This window comes from Larus michahellis, chromosome 22, assembly GCF_964199755.1.
Source record: "Larus michahellis chromosome 22, bLarMic1.1, whole genome shotgun sequence".
In the NCBI taxonomy this organism is placed as follows: domain Eukaryota; kingdom Metazoa; phylum Chordata; class Aves; order Charadriiformes; family Laridae; genus Larus; species Larus michahellis.
The window spans coordinates 4,075,228-4,087,347 of record NC_133917.1 but is presented as its reverse complement, the minus strand read 5'-3'; the positions used below and the strand labels follow the sequence as shown (position 1 = coordinate 4,087,347).

At 43.2% G+C, this 12,120-nt stretch overlaps 1 protein-coding gene across 1 annotated transcript; it reads right to left on the bottom strand.

Moving 5' to 3' along the window:
* Positions 1–7,600: 7,600 nt before the first annotated feature.
* On the bottom strand, positions 7,601–11,381 carry HOXC11 (homeobox C11). The gene is made up of 2 exons (XM_074565093.1): positions 10,706–11,381; positions 7,601–9,363 (listed from the first exon to the last, which is right to left on the bottom strand). The coding sequence occupies exons 1-2, from the start codon at positions 11,379–11,381 to the stop codon at positions 9,131–9,133; spliced, it is 909 nt and encodes a 302-aa protein (XP_074421194.1). The 3' UTR covers positions 7,601–9,130.
* Between the last annotated feature and the right edge of the window lie 739 nt (positions 11,382–12,120).

Genomic DNA, 12,120 nt, shown 5'->3' with positions numbered 1-12,120 from the left:
CATCTCGACAAAACCTCCCCATCCAGGTTGCTGGAGAGAGGAAAAAAAAAAACCAAACCGTGCTGGAAACCTCATCTTTTATGAATGTGTAAATGTTGTGAGTATAAAATAAAGATTTACACCGTTCGCAGGCGTTTTGTTTACCAGTTTTTGCCAGCACAAGCTACCGATGCAAATGTTTGAAGGGTCTTGAGCCTGTTTCGCGAGTCGCTCATCAGCATCTTCGGGAGCAATTTGGGGCTGAATAAATATAACATTAAATTCTTCATAAAAATATGACCCGAATGTGTCTCCTAACTTCACCGCGATGGGTTTTTTTGGCCACGGAAAAAGAAAGTTGACGTTAGGAAGCAGCACGGAGGCGTCTCCAGGAGACCGAATATTGTTTAAAGTTAAAAATAATTAGAAGTATGATAAACATGGGTCATTAATGGAAAGAGAAATAAAATTCATCAGCCTAAGTGGAACCCCCGTTGGGAAAAATGCTTTACTCTAATTACAGAAAATAAATACGAACAAATGCTATTAAAACTTAAAAGGAGAGAGTCTACCCGTGGTAAGGACTTTAATAACCTACTTTGAATTTTACACACTTTTAGGGGAACCATATACAGGTCCGACGTTCGTCCCCCGCCGCCGCCGGGCTGCCACCCCCACGCGTTTCCTAGAAAGCTGCTTCCCCCCCCCCACCCCCCCCCCGCCCTCCGCGTGGGTTCAACCTGGCCTTTTTGGGCCAGTTCAGGGGTTTTTACCCAATGAACTTCAAGGCACACACGCACACACACAAAAAGTGGGGTTTTGCCCTTCCCGGGTCCGGTTCTCCCGGGGTTGAAGGAGGGGGGGTGCGAGCAGCGGGCTGCCCCCGCGTCCTCCCATTGTCCCCAGCGCCACAGACAGAGCAATTGCCCTCAAACGTCCCCAAATCAGGGCTGGGGATGCCAGGGAAGCCGGGGAACCTGCTAGGCAGGGACGAGGGGATGGCCGAGGGGGGGGGAGATGCCAGAAAACCCCCTCTTCTGCCCATCACCCCGAGGAGTATATAAATGTCTACAATTTCCAAGACAAAGCATCTCTCAGACTTCCCCGGAATATTTTACCTGTCCCCTTTTCAATCTAATTATTTAACCGTGAGTTATGTGTAGAAAGTGCTTCTTATGCCCATTGTATTTTTTACCAAGTTTTCTTACATTTTTATGACAAACATTCATTTTCGCTTCGAGGAAGTATTTGGTAGCAACGCTTTAATGATTACCTTAAATTTGTATTTCTGCCCGGTATTATGCCCCATGTTGTAGCGGAAATAATTCTGATTTATGACAAAGTACACTGGAGTACAATAACAGCGATGCAAAAATAAAACCCACGCCTTTATATGTTGGCTTAGAAACTGTAAACTATCACCACAAGAAATCTATCAAACTTTACAATCCCTCTTACCCTGCTTCCTTCTTTCTGAGTAACTTAAGTCAAAGAATTATGGAATGATATTATGTTCCTTGAGGTGGTATTGAAAACTGTGTTCAAGCTTTTCTACCCCCAACATAGCACCCAAGGACTGGATGGAGTTTGGACCCTGTTCCTTTCCCTTTGATCACGAAGGCGAAATTTGGAAAGTGTAATTCATATATAAGCAAGAGCCGGCAGGGTGACAGAGCACAAAGATGTGACACGGGGATTTTGGAGGAGTTTATTCAGTGCTGAAATGTTTCCTTTAATTTTCCAACCGCGTTAACAAACTTAAATATTGGCTCCCCTTCCCAAAAAGAAAAAAATAATAAATTAAAAAAAAAAATTAGAGAATTATTTCTAGCAGCGGTGGGGAAGTCCGGGTGGGAGCTCTGGAAATGTGGATTATTGCACATTTGGAAAATTAAAAGGTGGTTGGGTTTTTTGGGGTTTTTTTTGTTTTTTTTTCTGTTTTTTTTTGGGTTTGTTTTTTTTTTTTTTGGTCTGGGAAATACTGGTGGCTCCGCTGAGGTTTTTTAAGCTGCAAAATAACCCAGCGGTTGACGGCAATGTGGATTTTGGAGAGCCCCTTTTATAAAGTTAAAAAAAGAAAGAAAGAAAGAAAGAAAGAAAGAAAGAAAGAAAGAAAGAAAGAAAGAAAGAAAGAAAGAAAGAAAGAAAGAAAGAAAGAAAGAAAGAAAGAAAGAAAGAAAGAAAGAAAGAAAGAAAGAAAGAAAGAAAGAAAGAAAGAGAAAGAAAGAAAAAAAAAAGTGAAGTTGAAAGAGGCGAAGAGTCACGATGAAAGGTAAAAATTGAAAACAATGAAGGACGTGCTAAAATGTGGGTCTGCCCCGCAAGTTAAGAGCAAACCTCAGAGAATTCCTATTCTTCACATATGACGATAGGAAAATGATTTCTTTCAAACTTTGTCAAAACGCTGATAATTTAACAGGCGTCTTTGAAGCGGCAACGCCGGTCTGCTGAGCGCTTCAAAATAAACATTATTGTTTCAATTACAGTTTTAACAGAATATGGAGAGCACGGCGAGGACGGGAGATTAACACTCACGTTTCTCCTTGAAAAAGAAAAAGAAGCGATTGGGGAGGAAAAAAAAAATAAAAAAAAATATATAATCTGAATAAATACCATTTTCACACCTAGAGCGTGGAAATAGGAGGTAGGGGAGCTAAACGCTCTTTTTATTTTGCTGGATTTGCTTAAATTTGAGGGTCTCTACCTTCCAAACACAGGCACCGCCGCAGAGGTGGAGAGTGCAGGGAGATACGTGGGCAGAGAAATACTTTTATTAAAAAAAAAAAAAAAGAAAAGAAAAGAAAAAAAAGGACCGTAATTCTCCTCTTCAATTTTGTTTTTTCTTTTCATATTTTTTTTTTCCATACCTGCAGCCCTCAGCCTGCGAGATAACCTCGAGCATCTCCTGCTTTCTCAATCACACGCTCCGCGCAAACCCCAAAGAGCTGCCGCTATTTGAACCGTCATTTGCAGAGTCACATACGGTTTATATCAAGCACATCTTTAAAGCAGAGATTTTCGTCTCGCGCATGTATCACTTAATTCAAAGAGAGGAATCAGGCCGCTTTTTAACAATTAAAACGAACGAATTTACTTTGCTACTTGTAGCACATAAACAATTGTAATGTTTACATTAAGTCTTCCACCCTCTTTCTTTCTTTTTTTTTTTTTTTTTTTTTTCCCTTTCCAAAATGAATAAAGTTTTTTATGGCCTCCATCAGCAATATGTTCCAGCCTAATTCCTCAACTCCAGATAAAAAAAAAAAAAAAAAAAAAAAAAAAGCAGGCTTATGAGGTTGCAAACCACATTCTCGTGGTTTCATGTTGTAATTTAGAAGTTATCAAAAGCAGAGGAACGTGCTTCCATCCAACATGTGCTGAGCATCCCTGGATCCCCCAACTTTATGAAAGGCGGATAAACCAGGCCTTAATGAGCCGCCATTTTGGGGCAAAATAAGTCATATTTTTAATATATTCCCGCCGAGCGCAGCCCTGAGCTCCCCCCTCCGCCGCTATTTTTGGGGGGCTATTTATTTTGACGGGGTTGGTGGGGGTGGTGAGATATTTATTTAGGGGAGGCTTTTTTATTTAGGGGGGGGCTTTCGATTTACGGGGGGGCTTTTTATTTGTAGGGGGTTTTTTATTTATAGGGGGCTTTTTCTTTTTGGAAGTCTATCTTTTAGGGTCTTTGGGGGGAGTAATTTATTTGGGGGATCTCTTTATTTGGGGGGCCTATTTGTAATTTTTTGGGGGGGGGGGGGTTGTGAGTGTTAAAAACTAAACCGCAAGTTTGCAAACGCTTTGCCTCAAACCCGCAATTCCTCCCCCCAAGTTTTTTCTCTCACTCCCCCCCCCCATCCCTCCCTTCCCCTCCCTCCTCCTTTTTGCCGGTGGTTTTACAATATTTCAGCAGCAAATTCGCCGCCGGTCCCCCCTCGGCAGAGCGGTGCTTCAGGAGAACCAATTTAATCGCCTTTTCGCCAAGGTTATGGGCCACCAGGGTCCCTGGGAGAGGGCTCCAGGACTTGGGGACAGCCCTGCCTCTCCGTCGGGGACAGCTATTGCTCCTATAAAAGTTCCTGGTACACAAATAAATGAATTCACCCTGGGATCCACAGGCGAGGATTAGCTCAATTGATGGTCGATTCGTGTCCACTTGCCAAAAACCACTGGCTTTTCTTCTTGGCTTTTTTTTTTTTTTTTTTTTTTCTGTTTTTGCGAAAATCCCAGTTCTGGCCAAGTTGCAAACCAACGTCAAACCCGTGAGGAAAAGTGGAAAATGGTCAAAAAAAAAGGACGTTCTGTTTTGGGCTGTTTTTTTTTTTTTTTTTTCCCCCCTCGTGGCTATTGTGTGCGGCTCTTGCTGAGTGGTTCAGCCGAAGTTGGTTGTTTACTCGCCACCGAGGAGGTTTTCGCCTTATCACACAGTCAAGTTTACGCTCTCCCGCCCCGGCACCTTCGGGAGAGGAAGCGTGGGGTGGGTGCAGGTGGGTGCGTGGGGGTGTGCAGCCCCGTCCGGAACCACGGGAATCTCTGGACACTTTAATCCAGCATTTGCAGCTCTTACAGACCCCCCATCCCCGACCAGGCTTCTTTTTTTCTTCTTCTTTTTTTTTTTCATTTTTTTCTTTTTTCCTTTTTGCTTTTCTTTTTTCCTTTTTGCTTTCTTTTCTTTTTTCTTTTTTCATTTCTTTTTTCCTTTATTTTTCCTTTCTTTTTTCTTCCCTTTCCCCCTTTCTTTTTTCTTTTTTCCTTTCTTTTTTCCTTTTTCCTTTCTTTTTTCCCTTTATTTTTCTTTCTTTCTTTCTTTCTTTCTTTCTTTCTTTCTTTCTTTCTTTCTTTCTTTCTTTCTTTCTTTCTTTCTTTCTTTCTTTCTTTCTTTCTTTCTTTCTTTCAAAAATGGAATTAATTTGCTTTGTATAGCAGCCAACCTAAGTGAACATTATTGTCCCGCAAGAAGCCAATTAGAAGCCGGCCCCCTCGCCTCCTTCCCTCTCTGCAATATTTCACAACAAAGTCACCCAGAGCTGCTTCCAATATGTTGTGTATGAAATCCAGGGAGCAATAGGAAACAGGTTGGGTTGGTGTGTTTGTACGTCACACGGAAAGGGCCTTCGTAATTAGTCTGGGTGTCATTAACGTAGAGCGCAGAGCGAGCTCCCCAGCCTATGAGGGAGGCTTTATTGTGATGGACATCCGAGGTAGGAATAAAGTTGATGGAAAAGACTAAATGCGTGCTGGGAATTTAGAAAAAAAAAAAAAAAAAAAAAAAAGAAAGAAAAGAAAAGAAGGAGGGGGGGAAAGAGGAAAAACTTGTAAAACTTTTACGCCAAACAAAGTTATAAAAACTTTTCATGCGTTAAGATATCAAAAGGTTTATAACAATAATAAAGAGTGTGTGCCGTGTGTGTTCAACCTGCTTCGAAATGCATTAAATGCTGCGCGGCCGAGTTAAATATTAAGCGTCATAAACGCCACGCGGGGTTCAAAATTAGAGTTTGGGGTGGTTTTTTTCGGGGCAAAAATTTGGGTGTCCCCCGTCCCCCCCCCCCCCGATCCTCCCCTCTCCCGGGTCCCTGGAGGCGGGGCGGCCGGGGGAGCCGCGACCCTCTCTGATTCCGCTTTATTACAAAAGGGTTAAAGGTGATGGACTTGACTTTATTGAAGTTCAAAGACATCATATATTCACATTTTTCTTCCTGTGGGTCTCGCTCCCACCCCTGCATCCCCCGGCCCGCCTGGGAAAAAAACCCCTCGCCATGGCAATTTGGGGCTTTTCTGCCGTTAAATACCCCAAAAACCCGGCGCCGGACCCTCCCCTCGCCCCGCCGCCTGTGTCACCCTCCATATAGGTGCGCACACACTGCGTTGGGGAGACACTTATGTCTCAACCCCGTCCTGCTTGTACCATCGTGGTACCCAAAGCATCCTCAGTGACCCCCCCCCTCCCCGTCCTCCGCCAGCCCCTTCTCCCCCCCGACTTTTTCCCCTCCCCAGAACATTAACAGCCCTTTTCCTACATGGCACTGATGCTTAATGCTGCTGTAAACTCCCACATGGTCTATAAACTTGGATTTTACAACTAGCATTCCATTTTAGCTCGCGAAAACTTTGAACTAGGCCTACAGTTTCATTGTGCTGCAGTTGAACTGGAGCCTTGGAAAAGGAAGGAGGGGGGGGAAAGGGAGGGAGGGGGAGAGAGGAGAGAGAAGGGGGAAAAAAAAAAAAAAATTCCCTGGGCAAGAGTCCCTTATTTGTTTACTATTTACTGCGGAAGTCTTTTCCTTTAGCCAGACGGGGTAATTAAGAAAAATTAAGCTGTTTAGTGCTGCAGTCTTTATTACAATGTCTAGACTAGCCGCTTTTGTCCGGACAGCCGCTGCTGTTACGGAGCATTAACTGCCGCTTCTGACCTCCCGATATTCACCTTATTGCACCTCTCTTTAGTTTTCCTAACCTTGGGAAGGTTTGGCAAACACTCATTAAAGAAAGGTGCTTTTTTTTTTTTTGGTGTTTTTTTTTTTTTAGTTTTTTTTTTGGGTTTTTTTGGTTTTTTTTTTTTTTTCCTGGAAGATAAGCCCCCTCCCCGGGCCGGTCCCGCCGCGCAGCTCTCCATCTGCCAGGAAGATGGCTCCTAATCTTCGCCTTCTCTATTTTACTTCGGCAGCCCGCAAAGGGAAAAAAAAAAAAAAAAAAATTTAAAATAAATTTAAAATATCCCCTCCTTTACGCCCGGTTTATTGAATGTAAAGCTGAGGCGGGATTTTAGGCCGGGGACAAGCGGCCTTTCAGCTCGCAGGCTTTGCAAAAATAAATATAAGAAAATAAAGAAGCGTTTTGCCATCCACCGACATCCCCCTTTTTTTTTTTTTCTTCCCTTTCCCACTCTTCTAATGAGAAACATGCCTCCGAACATCCTTTCAAGATCATATCGTGGTGTAAGCAGGACGGGTCTATCACGAAAGCTTCAAGTCGGTTTGCATTTAATTGCGCGGGGGGGGGGCGCGTAGGGGTGTTCGGATGGGTGCAAACGAAGAGCATTTTTGTGGGTTTATCATTTTTTTTCCCCTGCCGTTGTCAAATAAAATCAGAAGACGCCATCAAAGGGTTTTTCATTCAACAGGGTTGTATTTAAAAGCAAGTATGAGAATTTTACAAGAACACGCTCAATGGATGGGAATATAATGTGCTGTTTCTTGGCTGCTGGGGGTTTTATCCCCCCCCCCCCCGCCCTTTCTTTGTGTGTCCCCCCACCCACCCACCCTCCTCCATGTGCACAATCCCATCGCTCCACATCAGAAAGCAGGAGAGCACCCAGATTGGAAGCCTCAAATATAACCCCCCTGCCAAAAAAAAAAAAAAAAACCAAAACACAAACCCCACACAACCCCCAAACCCTTCCAAATTGTTGTATTTACACAAAAAATACATGCACCACATCACCAAACGGCATCTTCGGGATTTCTTTGTCCTCGAAAACCCTGTGTTGCTTTCGGACACTGCGAGAGAAAAAGTCATTGTGCAAAGAGGTTGGGGGGGGGCGGGTTGGGGGGGGGGGGGCGAAAAAGATGACTTTTATGCCCCGTGCCTGGGAGTTGAACTTGTTTTCCTTAAGCAGGAATTTAAGGACTTGACTTTGCATTTGTGCTTTGTAGGTATAAGGTATCCTTGACTTATGGAAATGCAGCTCGTTTCCCGGTGTAATTACGAGTTTCCTTCATTTTTATTTATTAAATTTTTTATTTATTTAAAAAAAAAAAAAGAGGCTAATATATTGTTCTCATGAAAATGCAAAAAGATTAACTACAACCGGAAAACAGCGCAAGGCATCTGGAGCCAAATTCAGAGCAGGATTCCTGGGCCAAGAAAAATCCTATAAATTTCACTTCGCTGATGAATACAATGAACTTCCCCCCACCCCCACCCCCCCCAAAAAAAAAAAAAACCAACTCAAAAAACCAAACCTGTGCTCCAAGGTGGAGGGTTTGATATTCATACCAGCCCTATTCCAGCAGATTGCAGCGAGTCCCATGAATATGGCTAATGATATTTCTGATATGCATTCAGGTATTTAAACTCCTATAGAAGAAACCCACACCACAATGACCGCAAAGAGGCTTTTAAGAGGGGAAATTCTAATAAAATGGTCAAATAAAATCATAATGTAGAACAGCTTGCAATGTCTTTATTTGCCACAGAATTTCACAGAGTATCCCGGGGACTCACTTTACATACACAAAGAGGTTTTGTTTTTGTTTTGTTTTTTTTTTTTGTTTTTGTTTCAGTTTTTTTTTTTTTAATTATTATTTTTTCAGGATTTTTCTTTTTCCCTCGTGTTGTTCTTCCTCTCCCATTTCCAGGAAAAAAAAAAAAAAAAAAAAAAAGCACTACGAGATTTATTTACAAACCATTTCAGAGACAGTTATTGCAAATGTATTTTCGCCTGGATTTCCCCCCCCCTTCCCGACTCCAAATGTAAAAATGATACCGCAGAGAATATATATATGGATATATACGCACACGCTCCCGGATATATATATGCATATATATATTTTTAGAGGGAAAGGGTGGATGGAGGAGGTGGAAATGATGATCTGCCTTAGAACAGAGATGAGCGGGGTGGGTGTGAGTGTGCACACACGCGTATGAGGACACACATGTCTGTGTGTGCACTCACACACTCACACACACACACACACACACACTCACCCCAGATGAAGTGATTTGATCCTACAGGGAGACTTTGGCCGCTCTTGTGATAACACAGCTGCATACCGAAATCACCGGGGTAGCAACACACAGTACTGCGATTTATTCAACTGGACAGGGTGCCTAAATAATAACAACACCAATAAAAATAATAATAATAACAATAATAAAAAAGGAATTCCAACCTGTTCAGGCAAAAAAAAAAAAAAAAAGAAAAAAAAAGTTAAATAAAATGTTCATGGAATCCAAGTCCTTGAAGCGGGAACTGAAAGAAAATCTCGCTCCTTTTGTTACTCAGCACTGTCCCAGACATAGAAATATAAGTAACGAAAAGGCTTAAACTTTGAGGTTGCTTTGTCGACTCAAAGGGCAAACCCATGCTCGCAACTGTTCCTCCTCAATACACAGACACTTCACCAGCAGAGGGGATTTCAAAAGATGTTCACAACAAGGGATTTCCAGAGAAATACTGCAGGCGGTCTCTGCTTAATTTTTTTTCTTTCATTCTTCTGTTCTGAAACCAAATTTTAACCTGTCGGTCAGTGAGATTTAACATCCTAGACAACTGGAGCCTTTTTTCTTTGTTTATATAGACATTGAAGAAAAATTCTCTCTCTAGCTCTCTGATCTGGAATTTCGAATAGGGGCATCTCTTCTTCCTCGTTCTGGGAGCACCTTAAAAGAACCAGAAGGCAGGGTAAATATCCTAAGGAAACACAAGACACAGACCCATCTTCCCAGCTCGGTAGGAGCAGATAATAACTCCAGTTATTAATGCGGGGGGGGGATATCTTCCAGCAGTTCGCCTATTGTTAGGGGTAGCAGAGGTGAGGTTACGCAGGGTCTTAAGGACCGTGGTGTAATTATTTTCCCACTGCACGGGGCTTAACGCAGGCACATGCAGACATTTTTTTCGGTGCTGATAGGTTATTTTTATTTTATTTTATTTTATTTTAAATAAAGAACAGCCTGGGAGTGGAGGCAGCAGGCTGCTGGAGCAGGGTTTAGAGAGGCTGGAAAAAAAAAACCAACCCCACGCTCAGCTGCAAATCTGTTATCTGTATAGAAACAGCATGAGCAAGGTTGGAATTAGAGGAACTAGATATTATGTTCCGCATAAGTTTCTGATTAACTCCAGTCCTCGCCACACACGCAAAAAGGAATCAAAGTAAAAGAGAACTCAGCATCTGAGCTGCAAAAGGGGACTTGCATCACGAAAGCAAATAGGGAAACAAAACAACCCTCCCCTCTTCCCAAAAGAGCCCCACGCTGAACGCTAACTTGCAAAGTTGCCTGGATTCTGCCTTTAAAAAAAAAGCTTCTCTAAGACTGCCCAGAAAAACTGTGAGTGCATGCAAAAAAAAAAAAAAACAACACACAAAACCCAAAAAAAACCAACCCAAACCAAACAACCCAGAAGACCCAAGCAAATAAAACCACGTAAGTAAAAACCCTTCCTGACAAAAGCTGGACGCTCCACTAGGCTTGGAGGAGAATAAATGCCACTTTAAACAGAGGAGTCGAAGAAACCGCTCAGCTTTGCCTGCGAATTCGGCACATTTCCCCCTTAGCACTGCACCCCCACCAAGAGAAAAGACTCAACATGCAGTTTTAATTAAAAAAAAAAAAAAAAAAAAAGCCCCAAACATTTTGCATGCATCCTAATGCCTAAAAGAAAGCACAGGCAGCTAAAGTAGTGTTCTGCCCAATTGCCTTTTACCCTCAGCAACCCGGGACCAAATCCTTTTAAAATGCTCATGTAAGTTCATGATCAAAGTTAATATTTGTCACGATGGTGTGCTTTTAAAATTTCACAGACTCTAAGATACTGTGTCTGCGCCTAACATCTCCATTTTTTTCAAAGAGCTTTTCCCATCGTAAAAATTCTTCTCGTTGGAAGAAAGAGCTTTGTAGGTTATAATAAAATCCTTTGAATGCTTATAAAACTCCACATAAAATTTGACCGACAAAACACACGGGCTAGTCCCTTAACCTTTCCATTTACTGCTCTACCTACTCGAATTGCTGCTTTTGCTTCCTTCCTTGGTGACAGAAGAGGACGAGGCTGAAGACCCTGGGTTTGTGTTTTCCTCCTCATCTTCCGGGTCTATACCTTGCTCTCCGCGGGATGACAGTGCGTGGGGTTGGGACTCTGCCTCCACTTTGCCCTCACCCTTCTGCAGGCAGGTCTCAGTCGGATTTTCCGCCCCGCAATAGGCATTTTCGAAGAAGCGGTCGAAACCTTGGGGCAAGACAGTGTTTTTGTTCATGCTGGTGTAGAATCCCGTCGATGCCGGGTGGTTGGAGCTGGGGTGGTGGTGGCTGTACACGCTCTCGTTTTTCATTAGCATTTCGGTCATGGTGGAAGGCGGGATGCACTCTCTATGCATCAGATCTTCTGCGGAATAACACGAGGCGTAATTGCTTCGGTGGTGCCATTTACTTGAGGGGTCTAGACCATAGGAGACCTCTCGCACGGGCTGCACTTGCGAGAGGTTGGTGGAGTAAGGGTAGGAGATTTGGCGAGAGGGGGCCTGTGGCAAGAAAGATGACACAGTTGAAAATTCAGGGACGTAATAGGTACAGCTGGGGAGGTAGAGATTAGAAGCGCAACCTGCCCTTTCTCCAAACTCAGCGCTCCTCTCCTTACGCGACTGGGAGCAGAAGTTGCCCAGGTTCACCGAGTTAAACATCTTTCTCCTTTTCTTGCTCCTATAGCTAGATGTTTTGGATCCGATGTGCGGAGGGGAAAAAATTTGGGAAGGCGAGATGACGCGCTATCCGTCTTAGTCGCTCCGGAGGACACGTGATCCAAAGTAGATATTGTCATATATCAGTTTGGAGCACTTAGATGCGTAGGAGTGGTTCACTTAGGTAAGATCTCAGAGGTTCAAACGATTGGTTTGCAAACACCGCAGAAACATTATGAAAATCAATTGCAGATTTGTATTCATTTTCCCGAAGGCACACCCCTTGTAAGCATTCACAGCAGAACAAGTACAAGGGGTGGCTTGTGAACTTGCTGCTTTTTTTTTTTCCCTTGCCTCTTTTTTTTTTTTTTTTTTTTTTCCTCCTTTCCTCCTCTCCCCTCCTCTCCTTCCTATTCGGATTCTGCTTGCTGCTTTTCAGCAGGGTTTGGAGACGGGGTGGGGGCGATTCGGGCTGGGGAAGGGGGGTGGGGGGGAGAGAGGGAGGGTCTTACGGGCTCGAGCGGTGTTTTTCCACCCTTTTTTATTTTTTTCAAATATTTTAATTACGCTGATTATTATAATTTATTATCGTGGCTATTTCTATCCTTAGACGTGTTCCTGAATAGGCTGTAGGTAGCTCAATAAAATCGCTGGAGATGCAGAAGTAAGTTTTCCAACATTTCTCCAAACCTTCCTGCAGGCGGGAATGCCCAGCTCTTCCTACAGCTGGGCTGCTAAATTA